At 36.4% G+C, this 21925-nt stretch overlaps 2 protein-coding genes across 6 annotated transcripts in view; one reads left to right on the forward strand and one right to left on the reverse strand.

The window, feature by feature from the left end:
- The window catches only part of LOC129808086 (5'-3' exonuclease PLD3-like), a 28301-nt gene extending 8024 nt beyond the window's left edge, over positions 1-20277 (forward strand). The window contains exons 2-7 of one of the 4 annotated variants that reach the window (XM_055857783.1): positions 3160-3378; positions 4132-4385; positions 10093-10531; positions 15742-15948; positions 16032-16171; positions 19515-20277. In XM_055857783.1, coding sequence (XP_055713758.1) covers positions 3343-3378; positions 4132-4385; positions 10093-10531; positions 15742-15948; positions 16032-16171; positions 19515-19956 — 1518 coding nt within the window. In that variant the 5' untranslated portion in view covers positions 3160-3342 and the 3' untranslated portion in view covers positions 19957-20277. Of the gene's footprint in view, positions 1-3159; positions 3379-3458; positions 4065-4131; positions 4386-10092; positions 10532-15741; positions 15949-16031; positions 16172-19514 lie in introns of those variants that run through there. The other 3 variants (XM_055857784.1, XM_055857782.1, XM_055857781.1) reach the window with 3 other exon arrangements.
- Positions 20278-20284: 7 nt separating this feature from the next.
- Positions 20285-21925, reverse strand: part of LOC129808077 (structural maintenance of chromosomes protein 3) — a 70963-nt gene continuing 69322 nt past the window's right edge. For both annotated transcript variants that reach the window (XM_055857764.1, XM_055857762.1), the window contains one exon: positions 20285-20594. In XM_055857764.1, the coding sequence (XP_055713739.1) occupies positions 20382-20594 (213 nt within the window). In that variant the 3' untranslated portion in view covers positions 20285-20381. The remainder of the gene's footprint in view (positions 20595-21925) is intronic.

The following is a 21925-nucleotide window of genomic DNA, read 5'->3' on the forward strand; positions in this document are numbered from 1 at the left end:
GTCGTTAAAGGGTGAAAAAAAATATTCCATGAACAGTTTTGACATGCAGAAAAAGGAAATTAATTTAAAAAAAAAGACAATATAAAACCAATGTTTTGATAATATAGAAAAGCATTAAAGTTCTATATTTTTGTTTAAAAAAAATTACGAGGGCAGTACGGCCTCAGAAGGAAAACAACAAATATTTTGAACTTAAATTTTTTGTTTCTCAACATAGTCTCCTTGTAGGTCGACACACTTTTCCCAGCGATGCTGGATACAATATCCATGATAGTAGGTTCCTTCCAGTAGGAGTATTCTGTAATTTTCGTGATATTGTCACGCATGAGTTCGAAACCTGACAATGCCAATCGAGTTTTTTTGTCATATCATATGAGTTCGAAAATGCAATTCACTGTTTTTTTTTAATGAAATGCCTTTACTTAGTGATATTATGCAAATACAGTACGTCTTGGTTGATTTGTTTAACAACATTCATTGTCACGGCAAATGTCACGACTACAGAATCGCATTTTCGAAAATGCTCTCCTAAGATTCGAACCCAATTTGTCATATATGGCATTGCCAGAGCGTTACAGAATTCCCCTTCAGGAAATAGTCCGATGGGGCCAAATCTGCAGAGTAAGGGGCGTGGGGATGTAGTTCGAACTTCAATTCCTTGATTTGAAAGCTTAAAAGCTTTTCATGCTCAAATTTTCTATGCAATGTACATCACTTTTTGAAAGGCCTGACATGTCAGCAGGTTCATGCACTTTCAATCGCCGATCACTCAATATCATTTTTTGGATTTTTGTCACATTTTCCGGTGAGGACGCCTCTTTAGGGCGACCAGTATGTTGACCATCATTCAAGCTCTTTCGACCAGCTTACACTCTGCTACCCAAAATTTTACAATGGAAATTGAAGTACCAGACTTCCCTAAACTAGAATCCAGGTCGGCTTAAATATTGGGTATCTTAAGACCTTTAAAAAGAAACAGGTACTGGATCACGTAACTATGGCCTATTTCTGCCACGTTCAATTTTTTTTTTCTGAGCATTTTCAACAGCTGTCAAAAAACTAAGCAGTGCATTGCCACCAAACTTGAAACTTAATCTTTTTTTATGTTGGTACTTTGGAAAAGTCACTGGTCCCAACCTACAAGTGCCATCTATACCCGAGGCCAGGGACTTCCGGCTACTGCCCTCGTATTATTGAACGAAAGGATTAAAGGCCTCTACATATTGGGAGCAATTTTCGTCAAAAATTCAATTTTTGACAAAATTTTAATGTTTCCACCTGCAGTAATGCGAACGATTTTCTTCAAATATTCCATTTTTGACGAAAATTTCTCCCAATATGTAAAAACCTTTAAAAATTACACATAAAGTCATTAACATAATATTTTTTTAATATAATTTATAATAAAAAAAAAACAATGAACCTATTACATTTTCAAAAACGATTGGTGAAAATGAGTGAAAAAGGATTTGTCAATCCTGCTCATAGATTGCACCGGATCGTATGACTTTCTCTGAATTTTCAATTTCAATTCATAATGCATTGTGTATTGTCTGAAGTGATTGCGAGGCAAAGTAAAAAGATTAGCGCTGACACACGGACACACCTCCTTGAAAGCCACGCTCCTTTAAGTGCAATTTTCCACCCAAATCTCGCGTATTATTTATCAGTTGTACTGCAAAGACTGGAAGGATTGTCGGAAGTGTTGAGAAATGTAAATTAAGCTTTGAAATTTTTCTTTGTAAATTACAGTGATTACAATACTTTTTTCTTGATACAAGTCTTACAGGGGGCGTGGTTTATTTTTCTGTAGCGGGAGCTTTTACGTCTCGTTTGTAATTGTGTTCGCTGTCATGATTACAACGATTAAGGAATTTAAAAAATAATAATAACTTTAGTTACATACTTTCTCGTATTAAGTCTGTATTTATCGAAATCGTTTACTCTTAAAATTAAATAAGACATCCTTGAAAATTTGGAAATAAAAAAGTGTAGAAATATTCATTCGCAAAGTTACACATCCCAGGTAACAATGATAGTCTCTTCAATTCTGTTGTAAAGAGAGTTTATTCATTTAAATAAAATATAGTAATGTTATATTGAGGCCTCTACAGTTTACACACTATAGGAGCAATTTCTTTAAAAAAAAAGTGGCTTTTTAAAGAAAATGTCCTCTATCCTTGTAAGCAGAAACGTCAAAAATTTTTTAAAAAGGCAATTTTTGACGAAAATTGCTTTATAAGTGTGTAGATACCACTAGAAATATTTCTGATTCTTAAGGCATTATTAAGGCCTCTACACATTGGGAGCAATTTTCGTCAAAAAATGTATTTTTGAAAGAAGTTGCCTGCAGTGCTGTAGGTGGAAACGTCAAAATTCCGTCAAAATTACATTTTTTGACGAAAGTTGCTTTTAATGTGTAGAGCACAGATCAGCAATAACCCTTTGAAACCAAACAAACGTCAGATGAAAATTGTCCGTCAATGGTCAAAATGCTACCTGGACAAACTTATTTGACGTTTATTCGGTTTCAAACGGTTCTTGCTCGTCCTCGGTGCACAGGCCTTTGGTATCTCAAACCTTTTACAACATAAAAGTTTTAAAAGTTCTCATAATGAAAATTTAAACATTGATTTTTACTATTCTTACTACCTCTTAGTTATTGTGAAGTTGGCAACGTTTCTTGGTTACAGATTTAAAAGATTTTGACAGCTTAAATTTAATTAAAAAAAAGTTTCAATTAATAAGATCTCTCAAAAAACTTAAAACTTAGACCAAAGGTGTGCATGAACCGTTGAAACCGAATAAACGTAAAAATAAGTTTGTTCTGGTTGTGTTTTGACCATTAATGTACATATTTCATTTGACATTTATTCGGTTTCAATGATTCTTGCACGCCTCTGACTTATGGCCTCTACACACCGGAGCAATTTATGTCCATATTGAAGCAAATTCCCTACGCTTGTGTAGGAAAAACTCTTCAATATGGACATATATATATCTAGTCTGTAGAGGCCATTAGAGACTCATCACAGAATTGAGGGGAGTATCAAATTGCAAGTAGAATGAAAAACAAAAACTAATAACAATTGTTAAGTATAATATTTATGTTTTCGAATGAAATGTGCAAACACCCTTCTCCACGATTCCTTTATTCAGTTTGAACAGGAAAAGACATCAAAGGTGTTTTTCAATTTTCTAAGGAGCCTAACGTGTGCAAAAGACATAAATGATATGAAACTCTTAAGACGGATATAAGTCACTTCAATGCGAGATCAATTAGACCGAGGTGGTGAGCAGTATTTTCCGCAACTTTTCATCCCATTTAGCTGCTGAGCGATAATGGGATGCCTCCTAAATTGTTCAGTATGTTCTTTTGTAAGTGATTTAAGAATTCTTTAAAAAAAAATGCTTCGCCACCAAAAGAAAACATGTTCTGAGTTCTGAGCATAAACTCTCTGTTTTTTGTGCCTTTTGCTTAATGTCTATTTTGTAATGTTGTGAAACGTAATTTATGTATAATGTGCTTCTTTCCTGAATGCGATGAGGATATGTATATGTATTTGTTTTTTTCCTCTAACATGGTTTTCTAAGCTTATCGTGCAGCATAAATAATTCATAAAATTTTCCCTCCAAACCAATTGAGACATTTTGCGCGCCACTTTCTCATCAACTAGCATGCTATTGCTGATATGAGGTAACCTCACACCGCCTGCTTTTTACTTGGAGACTTTCCATGGAGACTTTGTCCATTGTCCATCTGCGGCGCCGCGTCCACATTCACGCTCTTTTCCGCGCTTTTCTTTCAATTTCAAACACTCTCAGCCGACACTCAGCGTCGCGTCGTCGATGAGAACACATTTAATCAAAACAAAAACCATGAAATAATCTCTCTCACGCTTAAACGCAAATTTATTCACTATCTCTAGAAGGAAATTTTGGGAGTTTTGTTTGTGTGGCTTAAGTGTCAAAGTCAGCTGTTTTTTGTTCGCAAAATTCGCGATCCCGGTGATATGAAACCACAGATCAACGTCTTCGATGCTGACGAAAGCGACAAGAAGAGCGTAAAAAGCCTCTCTCTCTGTTTTGCTAGTCAACTTCCTGGTTAATGTTTGGGTGAATGTCTTGCAGACGGTGCTGGAGAGCAACACAAACACGGCGCAAGATGACGACTTTGAGCTGTGGGATCAACACAGCGAGATGCTGCGGGAGCAACAGGGCCCAATGTGGGGCCATAACTCCTGGTGCAAGCCCTCATGCATCCCAATATCAGTAATTCTTATACTCATCGTATTAGTGGTGCTATTGCCATTGCTAGATCATTCTAATGAAAAATCCGCCAGCCGCCTCAACGACTCATCCTTTCTCTGCCAGGATACTTGCAAGTGAGTAAACAATAGACTCCAAATTCTTTTAATTAGATTAACTTGGATCACTTGAATAGCTTCCGTATTAGATCTGTTACATTTTAAAATTTTTAAACCCTTTTTTTGATCAGCGTAGCAATTTTTAAGTCTTTTTAATCAATTTCAATTTTTTAAATTAAAAAAATAAGTAAATAAATAAATTAAGTTTGTGAAAAAGGAATACATGTTTCCTAAATTACATTGGTGCGATTTACTTCAAAATGATCCTTTTTGACGAAAATTTCTGACAATGTGTAGAGGCCTTTACGGGAACTAGAAGCTAAACCGTTAGATCGTCAGTTAAATCAGCATTTATCGTAACTTCATTTTTGCGATTTTGAGATATATTTGGAATCATCGTAATTTTGTTTATTAAACACGCTTGAGAAAAAGAAACTTTTAGAAGCCCAATAAAAATTATTTTAAACAAAAGTTATAGTAAGTATACCCTTAATTAAGAAAATGTATCAGAATTTGTCGTAACTTTCATTTTTGGGGAAGTTACAACAAATTTTCATACAAAATTTTCAGTAATCAGCATTTGTCGTAACTTCTTTTGCTCGTTTGCGTGGCTTGTAATTTGCAGCAAAAATATAATATTTCTCATTAAAACGTTCACAAACTCTTCCAAATATCCAAAGACAGTGCGAATAATCCACCATGAATACATTTTAATTCAATATTTGCGAGAAAAAAGTGAGAAAAATCCTTGCCCATCTGTCATTAATTCAAAACAAAACAAGCGACGTGGCGCACAAAATTTATTCAATAAAAGTTACCAAATAAAAGCTTTTAGGAATAAGCATAACAGTTTAATTGACTAATTTAGTCAAATAAAGGCACTTCTTATCACTAGAATAATTCAAATTTATATAATGCATTTTAGAAAATTGTCGTAACTTCCAAGATTTCCATACATTGGAAGTTACGGCTTTATAAACGATGGAAGTTACGATAAAATCTTATTGTGCTTCTTCTAACATATATCTCAATATCTCAGCTTTAAAATAATTTTATACAGATTTTTTCGAGTTAATTTACAGTTCATTAGTGCTACTTTTATTATTTTGACTCAAAAGTATCGCATTTGGGGCTCACTTTTAAGAAAAATAAAGCTGAACTGAAAATTTCATCTCCTGAAAAGTTGTCAAAAGAAAGTTACGACAAATGCTGATTTAACTGACGAGATATAAACACTTTAGGGTCTTTTAAGAATTATTTCCTCTTTCTCTTACTTGTTATTTTTTGTAAATCAATTCGGGTGGGTTTGTGTAGAAAGGTCTATTCATTAAAAAAATGTCTAAAGTATGTAATTCTAAACGGTTGTGAGCGGTTTTTAACCGATAATTCATTTTTGTCTGACATTCATCGCTCGAAAACCCGAATGCTTTTACTAATTACACCACAAAATGTAAAACTCTTCCTTGAAAAAATAATAAGAAAATTAATCATAGTCTATTAAAATAGAAAACTCTCTGACTAGGGGATACTGGGGCAAAAAGTCACAAATCGAAAATTTCAAAATTCAATATCTTCCAAGATAAAAAAGAGAGCGGCTTAAATTTTTTTCCATAGATAGTCTCTATAGACCTTCTTCATTGTCGTACGATTCTTAGAATTCGTATAAGGAATTCAGAAAACAAAAAACATTGAAATTTTTAGCCCTGCTCTTGAAATATTTTCCTTACAGCAGATATAAATTTTTATTTATTTATTTTCCAAAATTCATGCAGTGGTGAATATTTCCTAAACAATTTGGATTCTTTGAACATGAAGTTGGTATCCTTTTTCGCATTTTCTAGAGATTCTTTTCTCCAGAAATCCTTTTATTAAAAAGACCGCTTGGGGTAAAAAGTAATGAAAGGATTGGGGCAAAAAGTAACAAAAATCGAAGCGATTTCTGATGTCTCACGGCGAAAAGAAACGTCGGCGCTTATTGTAGACCCTGAGGTGAGCAAGAATCATTTGAAACCGAGCAAACGTCAAATGAAAATTGTACGTCAATGGTCAAAACGCAACCAGAACAAACTAATTTTGACGTTTATTAGGTTTCAAACAGTTCTTGCTCACTCCTGTATGTAGACAGTAATGGGGATGAAGATTCGAAAAAAATAATACAGTGCCCGATTTGTAATCCGGATGGATTTTGAAATTTGTTCAACGTTTCGAAAATATAATACAAGTTTTTTTTTTTGTAGAATTAGTATAAAAGTTTTAAAAAAGACATAGAGAATTCTATGCGATTATATTTCATTTATTAAACAAAAACATCACAGGATAATTCATTTTCATTGCTGAACATACATGACCTCAAAATGACTTTAAATGTAACCATCGACAACTCGTCCGGATTACGGCGATCCGGATTAGAGAGCGGGCACTGTAATCACAGCTTAATGTGTACGCTTTGGAGAATAAAAATTCTTTCGAATTTCACTGAATTTAAGATATTTAGTTAAAAAAAAAACAATAAACACTTTCCATTATTTTTTTTTGTTTTTTTCTGCACTGAAGTGACATTCAATCGGCAACTCTTCGGCTGATTTCGTCAAATTTATCTCGCCCAATTCGCCATTTTCGCCTTTTTAGAATAGCTGAATAGAATTTTCTTGCCAAAAGAATAAATTTCCTATAAACATATGTCATCTAGGTATTTTTTAAATTTACAGGAGCCCATAATAAAGTGAATCAAAGTGTGATAATTTAACACAATGCTTGATATATATATATATTTTTTAGAACGCAGCATTTTTTTGGGAATGGTCACAAAATTCCCTCTTATGGCCTCTACACATTGGGAGCAATTTTTGTCAAAAATTGCTTTTTTGAAGGAAATTCCCTGCAGCATTGTAGGGGGAAACGTCAAATTTCTGTCAAAAACGCAATTTTTGACGAAAACTGCTCCCAATGTGTAGACGCCTTTAGAAAACCACTCGATAAATGTATTTCCTTACAAAATTGAAGAAAATGGTTTTCTCAAAGTTATACAGCGGTAATTTTCCCATAAAAGTGAGCTAATTGGAAATTTTCTGGGACGTATCTGGTAAAAAGAAATAAAATATCCGTTTTGTGACTTTTTGCCCCAGTCTCCTCTATTGATTCATCTGCGTCTGCCGCTGACTTCACCACCGACCTCCCTGAGCAAACGACAGAAAATTGTGGTTCACTGGTCATTTTTTTAACAAGATATTTACTATTTTTAAGACGACAACAACTTCAGATTTTTTGTTATTTTTTTTAAATTTATCATACCATTCGACGTTGACAAATAACATTGTTTATTTATTTTCTAAAATTGGGATTTATTTTTAAATACCTAGCCTCTACATAATTTTCCCATTGGAAAAGTCTGTTGAACTTAGCGTGGGATTTTCTGTCGTTTTACAACCGCGATATCTTTCCGCTTTCACGTATTTGCGCTTTTTACTCGTCAGATATCGAAAAACTTGATAAGAAATTTCTTTGTTTTTTTTCTGAAAATATTTTGCATGAGGACAGAGACTTTTGGGTACATGAGTCTAAGTGCGTAAGTTGTGCTGATGATTCAATCTAAACTGAGATTTTTAAATGTGATTTTTTGTTAAGTTTAGAATGGAGAAGATTATGTTTGTCAGAAATTGCGCCTAGGGATTTCGTAAAAGAAGACGAAATGACTTTCCAGACTGTTGGAAGTTATGAGACTTTTGAATTTTACTGATTAATGAGGAGATAGAATGTTTTAGAACACTAGAGACATGCTATTTGCACAAACGTAATTTTGGGTAGAACTTCAAGAGGCGTGGCCTTTAAAAGTAAACTACATCATCCATAAGTTATTTTCGAAAATATTCTATAAATCTCGGAGAATTTGTTATTAGGAATAAGGTTTTTGAAAGAGTTCTTTTAGTTCAGAAATAAGGAAAAAGGGTGCTTGTCCAATGAAAAATGAAAAGGGGAAAATGTCTGTAATTAAACGTTTACGCATTGTTGCTGACATTGTGGACTATTAAAGTGTCAAGAATATCGAAATTCGAAATGGCAGAACAATCAGCGCTAATGCGGCGAGAACGTGAACTTTCATTTTAGGCTTTCGGTAGATTTTCGAATAGGTTTGGCTTGGCTTTGGAGTGACTTTGTCTCTTCGAAAGGTTAATACTGTACGGAACCTTAAGAACTGGGAAAAACAGTAATGACAGGAACCAACAGAAAAAAAGTGGATTACGTAGAAGCATATGAGAACAGACATTTTTCCCCTTCTCAACATTTCCGTTTTTATTTTTAATTGTAATAGCACGATAACTGAACTCCGTTTTAAAAGCCACGCCCATTTGTAAAACCTTTTACGTTTGACACATACATTTTGTTTATCTTATATCATTTTGTTAAAGGAAATAAAAATAGCCGGAAAGTGTAAATATTCGAACGTCATTTTGTCTCCTAGCTGAATTCAGTGGCAACAACACGTGCTTCCATGAAGCCCGTTGTTCCTTTGCGCCTCCCCACCTTTCCTGCCAGGCCAAATGAGTCTACTCAAACTTTTCAGTCATTAAAATATTGTAATATTAGGAGCTGTGATTTTCAGCTTAACTCGATTATATGAGTTGACTTATACGGTCTACTGAACCAGGGTTTCTGCCGTTTACCTGGGGAGACCGGCAGTGGTAAGTCGGCGGCACACCTAGGCACATTTTTGGGAAATAAATAAATATATAAAATAAATAAATAAATTATAATACATTTCCCTAAATGGAAATTTTATTGGGGGCGTGGTCTATTTTATTAGTAAGCGAAACGTTTTTGGGCTTACCTAAAATTGCCATTGTATGGTTGTTTTCTTGTTAGGTATTGTAGCCATTGTAGCATTCTTAGCATTAAAATGCCAAAAATATCAACGTCAGTTAGTCAATTGTCCTAAAGGAGACGTGGCGTAAAAATATGTTTATCGTTCCATTTTCTTTTAAAAAGAATTTGAGAATATACTAAAAAGCCCGAGAATTATTTCTTAAAAAATAGTCCTCAAAATACCAAGCCACTGTCTGACCGTTTAGCTTTTAAGATCGTTGAAAATACTTAAAACATTTTAAAATAAAAAAAAAAAAATAAACAAAATATTCTATATTAAAAAAATCATTCGTATAATTAATCAGTATTCGCTTGTATACGCAAAAACATCGACATTGTTTTCGAATATTTGCAACATGTGAAATTATTCGAACAATATCACTTGTGTTTTTCCCTTACTGTCTGCTGTATTTGTTTTGTTTAATTACCAAGTCTCCCTTGTGCAAAAAAAAAAACACAAAAAATAAAAAAAAAAACATTTGTATTAATTCTCAACGGAAAAAGAACATTGCTTTATTGCCTAAAATTGGCTTTTTGATGTAAAATTAATTCACTTTCTCCGCCAAGAACTACAAAGCACCGCCATATGTAGAATGGTTATGGTAATTATGTTAACCCCCAAGTGCAATCCCACTCGTGGGAGTTGTACATTCCCCCAGAAATCGCATTGTCCTGCAACTACGGAAAAGTCCTCAACGACAGAATCGCGTGATAAATGCCATTTGGCGGGACATGTGGGTGCTTTTTTTTCTACAGTCCCTGAAAGTCGGAGAATGTGAGGACACTGACGAGAGCTATTTATTGTCACTTCCGATGACCCTGTCTTCTGATCGCATTCTGTTTTTTTTTTTTTTTTTTTGTATAGCATTCAACTGGTGGAGAGTATTCCCGAAGGTCTTACGTATCCGGCAGGCAGTGCATCTTTTATGAGTACATTTGATGCCTGGCAGAGTCTTCTGAGTCTGGCCAACAGAACCATCGACATTGCGAGTTTCTACTGGACCCTACGCAGTGCCGATGTGTTCAATCACTCGTCCTCATGGCAGGGCGAACAAATCTTCCAGCAGCTCTTGGTGGCCGGCACCAAGCGCAGCATTGCCATTCGCGTTGCCCAAAGCTCTCCAACTCAGGCTCAACCCAACATTGACACTGAGATATTGATCAAGCGAGGAGCTGCTCAGGTGCGTTCAGTGAATTTTCCACGGCTCCTGGGCGGTGGAGTACTCCACACGAAATTGTGGATTGTTGATGGACAGCATCTATACTTAGGAAGCGCCAATATGGACTGGAGGTCCTTGACACAGGTTCGTGTATTCTTAGCTTAGTATGCAAACTTTTCCTTTGCTTTTATGACACAATTCCGAAAATGCGTACTAATGGCAACTAACCGTACATTCTTCAAGTCAAAATCTAAAGGAGAAATACTCTACTTTCTTAAGATATGCAGGAGCATGAGAGGCTTATGTTTGGCAACGTTGATAATTCGTCGGTTGCGTCTACCTCTTTCATATCTGCATTTCTTTTGTGTTAGCATTTCACGCAAGAGGAGACGTCTGTATTATAGCTTGCCCCGAATGCAGATACAAAACAAATGCATATACGACAGAGGTAGACGCAACTGAGGAATTGTAGCCCTTGTAGCCAGGAACTACTGCTTCGATTGGGATCCGTCAAGAGAACACTGAACTCAATATCTCGTACCCGAGTCTCTTAGTTAGAGCGAATAGCGATCATTGCTAATGCTATACAACCGCTCCTAGCATACAATTATCTACTCTTACTGCCCTCTTGCGCGACTGATGCTCAGCTTTGAAGCCGAGACCACACAGTCACAGAGATACTACTCTATCCACTGATCCACTTGAAGATCTTAAATCGACGTAATTATTCATTAATTTTCAACTGCTAATTCTTATCGAGGTCACGGGCTTAGGACACTCAGGTAGGTTAGCAACCCAGGTCTGTCGATCTTCTGCCACTTCAGAAAGATTTACAGTCGATCGCAAGGCGCTCTAAGACCGGCTACCTTATCCTAGATCTGCCCCGAGGTCTACGCTACCTCACAAAGCTTGCATAGCTTTTTGGGGAATATTTCTTCGTTCATGCGTTAAACATGACCATACCATTGATATTCTGATCTATTAACACGAAGAAGTTACTCTTTGACACTTAGCTCCTCACGATCGGCTACGTTCCTCACTCGATCTCAACGAGTGTGGTATTGTATGTTACCTGAATGTAAAGAATGAATGCTGCGTGAATGTTCTGTCTCGTGCGTGAGTTAGTGTGAATGATTGTGGCGTACCTGAATAATAGTAAATGAATGTTGTATGAATGATTCTAATGCCTGCGTCAGTATTGCTTGCTCTGAACTGTATACCTGAAAGGTGATTGAGAGACAATTAGATGGGGCTCGAAGTGCAAATTCGAGCCCTTCCGGAGACGTCAACTTCTTGCCCTCAAAAACGCTGCTTTCTTGATGAATTCAATTTTATTTATTGATTTCTTTAATTCACTGGATACTATTAAACTAAGTTTACTTAAACTTGACAATAAAAGGAATGGATGACTCGGATAATAATAAATCCTTAGAGAGCGAGAATACGTGGTCGAATAGCGATGGTGGATGATGTCGTAGAGAGAGAGAGCGATGGGGAATACACGACGGGAAATTCTGTCGTTCATGTATGTGTGGAATAGAGGGGGAAATTTCCCAAAAAAATGATACTCTCACTTCCCGCATCGCGGCTCTGTTGTCGCATGAGTGATAACAGAGTGATTTCTTTAACTGTTCGAAAGTACCTCATCTTGGTAGCTTACTTGTGATGAGGTGATACCAACTGAGGCCAACTTGTTGTCTCCGGACCCAGATGAATTTTTTCTCTCAATTAAATACTGTTTTGACTATTAAACTGTTTATTGAAGAAGGTTACACTACCCAATGTCCTGGGCTACGTTTAGTCTGTGACTAATCCAACCTCTGCAATTTAGCTACCCTTTTTATACTAAAATCCTCCACTCGAACCCTAATTCTATTCGACATTATTTCCTAGAAAAAGTGTCCAAGAATTGCTCAATAATAACTCAGAACGAACTTCAAGATAACGATCGTCTGTAGACGATCGTAATCGTCGTCTGTAAATGATCGTTAAGTGCCCATAAAAATATCCAACTTTCGCTATTTCTAGTAATTTTCTCTTTTTAATTAACAATACTTCCCAAATCCTTATGAAAGGGGATGCATAATTAGGATGGCTGAAGATTGTACACCTTCTTGATCGTTTGGCATCCTTGTCCCCATTTCTTGTCAAGGTTTTATTACTTTTAACGCGGGCTCTAACATATGAGCTTCCCATAGCGAAAGCAATCTTTAAAACGTGTCAACGTAGATCACCCACTTTGCGAGTTTTCCAGGAATAGAGGGTGCCTTTATTTGCTTAATTAACAAATGCATCCCCCTTTTTGGTCACTCATATCTCTCCTATCGTCATTTTACGACCTTTCGCGATCTTCTGCCTTTTTAATGGCTACAAAGTGTTTATTACCCTAAAGGACTATTAATGTCTCCGGGGCATAAATTTCTTGAGGACTAATTGAATAGCAAAACCCTCTCGCGGTGCTAAGCATGATCTATCATGTCTTTTCTTGATATTTCACGAAAGAGTAACACGATCATGAATATTCGAAAACCGAGTTGTGATGCACAAAATGCCTCACAATATACTCATGATCTTATTCTTTCAGTCATTACTCACATCTCATGACCATAGGTGAGGATAGGAATGCACACAGCTTCCCTATCCTATCACAGCACCGGGGAAGCCTAACCAACGAGCGACTAGAGCTCTGCTTCCTTCCTTACATCACTCGTGAACACCCCGAAGTACATGAATTTCTCCATCTGTTTCAATGGGACTCCATTAACATGCAGGGGTGAAATGATAACTTTGGCTCTTGCTAGTATCGATTCGACACTATCGAATCTCTAGTATCGTTAGATCCAAATGATGAGATGAAATGAATGTCGGCTCTTCTCGCATTGTCGACTCGTTATTGTGACACTTTGGGACAGTGCAACATAACCTCACTCTCGCTTGTTTTGATTTTGCAATCAGAGTTTTTGCAGTGATTTAATTGATTTTAAATTAAAATACGAACTCAGAAATATTTTTTTTTTATGGAAAGTGTGATATTAAGGTAACTCAACATTCATATTGGGCGAGAAGGTACAAAAAATTTGGAATCAAAGCCACTCTTTGGAGCTGCTGGAAGATGTGTAAGTAATAAATTTTCACTGATATAAAAATGTATTTAATCACACGTATCTTTTTTATTTGCTTCAGATTTTTACGAAATAATTAATCCTTGAAAACTTGCTGAACTGCTGTTACTGAAAAAATAGTTCCAGGAATCTCAGGAATGATGATATCCTTCTATGTTCAATCAGTGCGTGGGTTATTGTTCTATTGTGGTGCTTTTCAAGAAGCTTCAAAGAAAACTAACGAATCCGTGATCATGTCCAACAACTCATGAGTTCCTGCTGGACATATTCAACTTAATCACCATACATAAGAAATTTCTCCTATAACTTCCTGGACAGCAGTGCTTTAAAGATGCCACCGAGGATGTCTAATGAGCCTTTCCCGGTCGGTGCAAGGTTAATTTTGTGATGGATTGAACACTATTAACATAATATAACTTTCCGCATTCGATTTGGCCTAGAATATTTCAAACAATTCCATACTTCATGGTTGGCCCAGAATGAATAAAATTTCACAAGAACTGTTATTTACTACTAAAAAAATTAATAAAGACGATTTAAGGGAATAAAAAAGGTATTTACTTACTAAAAAATGTAAAATTTTCACTAATTTTCACTTCGAAAGTACAAATCGACAGCTCCAGAGGTGTCGATAAATTAGTGGCGAGAATTATCGACACTAGCGATAAAAAATGCAAGTTATCATCTCGATTGTCCATAATCGACACTCGACAGTAGCGATGGGACAATTAGACAGAGTTATCATTTCACCCCAGGGTACCGTAGATACGGCTATGTTTCTAAATCGATTTGAAAAAGCGATTTCGTTAACCACTCGGAGGTAAAGAGGTACCTTATCTTGGTAGCTCGTACTCGCGACTTTGTTTTTTCGGTCATCACTCACATCTTATGACCATAGGTGAGGATAGGAATGCACACAGCTTTCCTATCCTATCACAGCACATGGGAAGCTTAACCAATGAGCGACTAGAGCTCTGCTTCCTTCCTTACATCACTCGTGAACAGCCCGAGGTACTCGAATTCCTTCATCTGTTTTTATGGGACTCCACTAATATGTAGAGTACCGTAGATACAGGTGATTGCTCCCTTCGTAAAATTTTCTTTAATTTTAGCACTTCAGGGTGGTCTTCACCGATCGGGAACGATAGATCGGATCGGTGAGGACCAATCTTAAGTGTCTAACATTGAGATGAGAGTGAATTTGGCCTTCGATCTGGGGACAACTTTGCCCCCTGTTGTTCGTAAGCTTTTCTTTAATTCTTGCACTTAAGGATGATCTTCACCAATCGGACATAGTAGATCGCATCGAAGGATGCCAAAGTCACCCGGAACTATGATATATTACTCACTCTGTCGTGGGATCACCATTAACTCCGATTTAGCCACGCTCATCTTCATATCCGTTTCGATGCGAACATTAACAAATCGGTTAATGTTCGCTGTATAAGGCACTCAATGGATCAAGTGGTAGAGCACTCGCTCTATGAGGCAAATGTCCCGGGTTCGAATCCCTTTTAAATCACCAGGAATTTTTCTGGCGTTAAAGGTGTTCGAATTGTATCCAGTGATCTTCACTGCACTTGATTCCACGGGGCATGGGACTGACAACCCCATCCCTGTGTAAGAAAAGTAATTATTGATGTTCCGAACTCCCTTAGCGGGAAGGCCTAAGTTCCTCTATGGAACGTTGTGCCACTATTATAATATCAAAACCACTAAATCATCTGCAAAGCGGAGATAGTTCATTTTGACGTCTGTAATACAAATCGCATTATGTAGACGGGGGTCTACGCTCTATCAAACCCTTTAAACCGTTTATACGAACAAGGCTACTACAGTCTCTGTACAAAGACTGAAAGGCTTCCACCAAAGTTGTTCTTTCTATTGTACCAAACCTAGTTTGGGCTGGGCTATGTCTCGACATCTTTTCTCAAGAACTTTGGCATATACTTTGCTGGGCAAGTTCAGAAGGGAAATTCCCTGTAATTGGAGCAGTCTTTCTTGTTTCCTTTCTTCAGTGTGGATACAATAACATCAACCTGCCAGCCCATTATGCTCGTTTGACGACATGCATCCCATTAACGCGTGTACGCCAATTGACCCTCCCCCTCCTCCAGCCCCTCTATACTCACGAGTTTTCAACATTTCAGGTCGGATTTAGTCAATTCCTACAGCCCTAATCCACATAAATTTTCCTCAATTGCATTTCTCACGCATTCTCTATTGGTTTAGGTCAAAGAATTGGGTGTCCTCGTGACGAACTGCACGTGTTTGGCCACAGACATGGCGAAAATCTTCAATGTGTATTGGGACATGGGAGAGGATAGTGCGCAAATACCTGACAAATGGCCAGATTCGTATGCCACCAAATACAATTTCGACACGCCGCTTCGCATGAATTTCAACAATTCCCAATTTAGCTCAAATATTTTCTTCTCGGTAAGTACATGAAAATTTAAATCATTCTCCCTTTCCACTGCTACACCCTTCGCAAACTAACCATCTGCCAATGTTTTCCGCAGAGTTCACCACCACCAATGAGTCCTTCTGGTCGTGAGGAGGATGTCGATGCCATTGTTAAAATAATCGCACATGCCGAAAAGTTCATCCATGTCGCAGTTATGGACTACTTCCCGCTCACAATTTACACGCCAAAAATACAGTGAGTTTTTGCCTTAGAAGGTCTCAACATTTTGCCATTACTCTTCCTCATGAGCTTCAATTTAAACTGTCAAGGCCTATAACTCCCTCCAAAAAAAATTTCGTTGCTTGCAGTAGGGAAATGTGCAAAAATATTTTATAGAATTTCATAAATCACTTGTACACCCCACTTAAGGCATTTTGTCAATGGAAACACGAAATGCAACTCTGAAAGTCACTATACCAAATATAATATATTCATCTTTTTTTATTATTATTTGCAGAATTTTATGGAAAATATCACACACGAAATACCCAGTTTAGTGAATAATATAGTCGGGAAATTCTATTTCTTTCCTACTGAATTAATTTTAAATGGGAAAAGTTAAAAATAAATTTATAATTCTTTCGGAAAACATTATTATTCTGATTTAGAAACAGGGGTGTCAAGGCGTCCTATGCTTTGCAAAATACACGAACTTGTGACATAGATGCTATAAAGTACTTTTGGATCACTTACCGGTTTACAACCGATTTGAATCGATTTATTAAAACTCAAAAAAAGTTTAGAAGTAGAGCTACAATTTGAATTTCGAATAAAAATTAGATATCGGTTCATAAACGATTGCACGATTTTATTTAAATGATTGGAACCGGTTGGCTGAAAATTAAAGCTAGTAATAAGCAGAGATCAGCTTATTGTAGAGCTGGAGTAATCATCGAGATTGTGGCGCACCTAGCGTTGGTTCTACGGAGTTCAAATGTTCTATAAAGTTGTAGTGCATTGCGAGATCTTTAACTTACGCCCTCGCTCATTAAAATCGGTCAAATAGAACCGGAGATATGATTTTTTGAATTTCGTGAACTTTGACTCCTCATATATCCGGTCCTATTATAACCACAGCGAACCCACGCCACTTTTTGGAAACATCGTAGCCTAGACTACAACATTCTAAAATTTGATTAACTTGCACAATGTCGTTTTTCAGAAAAATGAGTTTGAATTTTGACGCTATCGCAGCGCCACCTGTGGTGACTTTTTGAACTTTCATCTGAAAGTGCTCATCGAGACGAAACCAAAAACCCAAAATTTAGCTCAAAATATTAATTAGAACCGGAGATAGAGGCCGCCCAATGTTCGAACTTTGACCCCTTATAGCTCGGGTCAGGGGTTATCGATCAACTTAAGTATTTTTTTTATTTGATAGGTATAATCTGCGGCTACAACATACTAAATTTTCAGCCCGATGCACAAAGGAATTTTTGAGTTATTTAACTTAGAAAATTGAAATTTTTTTAATAATAGCACCCCTAGCGGTAGTTTTATGAACTTGTTATGTTAGAAAGGGAAGTTGCATTTCACGACAGCTTTCCAGAACGCCTCCACTTTTTAATTTATGACAATAGGAACCGGAGTTATGGCCATTTAAAAAAAAATTGGATTCTTATCGCTCGTGTCCGGGGGATCAGAGGACCTGAAGTTTGGCATTGATAAAATTGTTTGGTATTTGCTAAGATGTGTTTCACTGTTGATAATGTGCGGATGGCTAAGTTACGTTCCCAGCCCTCCGTCCGTCTCATCGCTTTTCGGATCTTAATAGCTCCCGAATTAAGAAAGATATCGACTTGCGGTTTCCTGCAAAAAAATTGCAACATTTTGCATTGATCCCCCACCCGTCAGCCTTCCTTCCCGCATTATCAAAACCCGAACTATAAGGGGTCAAAAGTTTAAGTTTGAAATGTCCACAGCTCTGGTTGTAATTGTCAGAATTCTATCAATGAGAACATTTCAAAACGATCTCGTGAAATTCCACATCTTTTAACTCTTTCCGGGCCACAACATATCCAGCGAACGAATTTCAGTAAAACTCACTTTATTGTAAGTCTTAGTGGTGAAATATGATACTTTTGTAGAGAAAGAATTTTCTTCGCCTCTGGGAAATTGGAAAACTCATGGGTATTCTCGTCCCCTAAAGAACGCAAAGGATACAAACTTGGACAAACTTCAATTTTCCAAAAGTCAATAATATCAATTTTGTGAATTATTTTTGCGTGTCAAATGACTCCTTTCCAATGTTGATCACTAAAACAAGAAGAATTATTGACCAGTATCTTGTGGGATGTCCAGGAAGTGGTCAACCCAGCTCCTGCTTGCCAACAGATTCCTCAAAATATTTCACACAATAACACTTTCTTAGATTTTTGGAGACGAGAGCTCAGGAGTTAATTGGGATCCTGCAAAAAATATCCTAGATTTGGATATCCTTATAGTTTGTAATAAAGAATCCACAAGAATTGGATTTTTATCGATTCTAAATAGTCAAAAAAAAATTCTTTTTTTCCATGGGTACCCAGAGTCCCAAAGGAGACGAAAGATTTAACATTGAAAATTCATAAACCCAACGCTAGAGGCACAAAATGAGGTTGGCATTTGTTGTACATCCTCGCTAGGGTCGCTAGACGGTGTGATTTTGGGTCGTCTCGTCTTCGAGATATTTCGACCTCATGTCCTTTTTTACAGTAAGTCATGAGGTAGGAAGACGATAAGGCCAGTAAGAGAATTCTGTAGCGATATGAGAATGTCATATGACAAATTTTCGTAGTCAATTCTAAAGCAGGATAACTTTAAGCGTAGTAAGCACCGAATGAACAGTTCAAGGAACTCTATGAAGCTCTTTTAGTAACTTATAAATGAATCCGAGTTTTAATTATTTTATACAAATTTAACACATAAAATTTATAAAATTTGTCATATGACATTGTCATACTGTTACAGAATTTTCCTACAGGACCTCCCTTTTGTTGGGTTTCGTTAAGAACTCTATTTATTAAGTGATCCTTTGTGCGACACATCCCATGGCCTTACCATCTCAAGCGTGATTCTGTGAGTTTATCACCATTCTTCCTTACTCACATGCTTCTTCTTACCTGTTCATTACGCACTTTACCTCTCTGAGTGAGAGAAATCCGAAAAAGTTAAATAACATTCCGGAAATGTTTATTTTACCCTGCAGTACTGATCCGAAATCGGTGTAAATATTACGCTTTTTAGGCGTATTAGGGGTTAAAGTTACCCTTTTTCATGTTAATTTTACCCTTAAAAAAGTGTAAATTTTACATTAAAAAATGTTGATATATTTTTACACCTAACAAGTGTTAAAATTATGAGGAAAAAAAGTTAATCGCACCCCCTTTTAGTCACGAGTTCGAGCACTTCGCAAAGCCAGGAACGTTTTGCCACCCCTTTTCAATATAATACTGAAATGCCTTAAAATTTGCACTTCCCCTGTTGATCTTGTTAATTTAACCAAGAGTTTTGCTGTTTTATTGAAAAATTTTCAAGTTGGATTTCTGTTTATCACCAGATTTTGGCCGCAGATAGATAATGCTTTGCGCAAGGCAGCCATTGAAAATAAAGTTTCTGTGAAACTGCTTATATCATGGTGGAATAATTCCCGTCCTGCTGAAGATTACTTCCTGCGTTCTCTAGAAGACATCTCTAATACCTATCAGAATGTTGACATTCAGATCAAACGCTTCATTGTGCCATCGTCCGAAGATCAGGCAAGAATTCCTTTTGCTCGTGTCAATCACAACAAATACATGGTCACGGACAATGTGGCCTTTGTGGGCACATCCAATTGGTCCGGAGACTACTTCATAGACACCGCAGGAATTGGCTTTGTCCTGATGGATTCCTCAAATGAGCACACCAATGGCAATGAGAGCGAGAGCTTGAGACTCAATTTAGCAGCAATATTCGACAGGGACTGGAATAGTCCCTATGCTGTGGACTTAATTAAGTGACCTTCCTAAAATATTCCCTGAGAATAATACAGCTTAATATCCTCCACAAAGATTAAAAAAAAAACGATATATCCAACGATTTAAGAACGATTTCGACACGATTTAGTGGTTAGAATAGTTAGAATAATTGTATAAATTGAGCGTGTTTTGAATTTTAAAATAATCCTTTTATCCGAAAACCCTTTAAGAAAAAAAAAACTCAAACACCTTTTTTACCTTTTTGCACTCGTTATCAACAAATTATTGATATTTTATCCTTCTCTTTTTTGTCCCTCTCTGCTGTAAAAATGCTGATTTTAATAAAAGAGACACAAAATGAAAGAATGTGTTTCTTTTTCTATTTTTTTTTACTACACATTTAAAAAGATCAAAATTTTTATGCTATTTGTGGAAATTTATAACTCAAACTTTAGAAACGCTCAAATTTAGCCATGCGTCTGATCATCCTCAACGAAATCTCTGGCTTCCTCCTTCAGGACACAATCAATGTGACTTACCTTATTCCTGAATTTAACCCCGTAGAATTTGTGGGCATTTTCCAGCAATTCCGGCCTAAAGGTGGTCGTGATGAATTGCGCCTTGCTACTCAGCTCATGGATCATGTCAGCAACAGCTTTACGATGCTGAGCATCAAGAGCCTGAAATCCATAAAAGATGCACAACAATTTTAAATTTAAAAAAAAAGCAAAGTTTTTGAGTAAAGTTAGATCAGTTTTGAAATTGGGCTTTTTGTTCTATTTTTAAATGTAATTGAGGGTTATCATAATGTAATTTAACTTCTCAATCTGGGCAGCTAAATTATATCATGATAACGCTCAATTTTATTCTAAAATAGGAGAAAAATCCCAATTTCAAAGCTGCCCCAATTCAAAGTTGCCCCACTTCACCCTAAATCAAGTCAAAGTTCTTCAAAAATTCTATTTCCTTCCAAACAAGAATTTTTTATCAAACGGAACTCTAATTTATTTTTTTAGTTTTATTTTGCAACAACAAGAAGGTAATATTAAATATTTTCAATAAGCTCCGCCCAAAATAATTTCAAGCCACGCCCCTTCATGATTTATTCCGAGAATACGTTAAAATTTATGAATTCTCAGTATTTTGAAACGAGATTCTACAAAACCGATGAAACCAAATGTCACGAATAATTAAAACTTAAATTTGACTGAAAAAATTCTGTCAAGTGAATATAAGCTACATCATTAGAGGGAGTGGCTTATTTATTAAGAGCTATGTTAGTGCGATAGGTCCGGTCTCTGTCAAATGACTCCTTTACAAGGTTGATCAATAAAACAAGAAGAATTATTGATCAGCATCTTCTGAGATGTCCAGGAAGTGGTCAAGAAGACACCAAATTCCAGCTTGCCAACAGATTTCTCAAAATATTTCACACAATAACATTGTAACCCTTTAACTCTTTCCGGACCACGACATATCCAGCGAACGAATTTCAGTAAAACTCACTTTATTGTAAGTCTTAGTGGTCAAATATGATACTTTTACAAAGAAAGAATTTTCTCCTCCTCTGGGAAATTGGAAAACTCATGGGTACTCTCGTCCCAAAAAGAACGTAAAGGATACAAACTTCAATTTTCCAAAAGCCAATAATATCAATTTTGTGAATTATTTTTGCATGTCAAATGACTCCTTTACAATGTTGATCACTAAAGCAAGAAGAATTATTGACCAGTATCTTGTGGGATGTCCAGGAAGTGGTCAACCCAGCTCCTGCTTGCCAACAGATTCCTCATAATATTTTACACATAACACTTTAAAACACGTTTCTTTCAACACGATGTTATTGTAGACACATTAACCTTTTTTAAAAGCATAAATTCACTTCCTGGACAATCAGAATTCACCAAAATCAGGAAGAATAGGAAAAACTTCCCTGAAAGCAACCCGTCAAATCATTGCTCTACCTGTCGATTTTTCTCGGAGGTTTTATTGAATTTTAACTGTATATTCT

Source organism: Phlebotomus papatasi, chromosome 3, assembly GCF_024763615.1.
Source record: "Phlebotomus papatasi isolate M1 chromosome 3, Ppap_2.1, whole genome shotgun sequence".
NCBI classification, from domain to species: Eukaryota; Metazoa; Arthropoda; class Insecta; order Diptera; family Psychodidae; genus Phlebotomus; species Phlebotomus papatasi.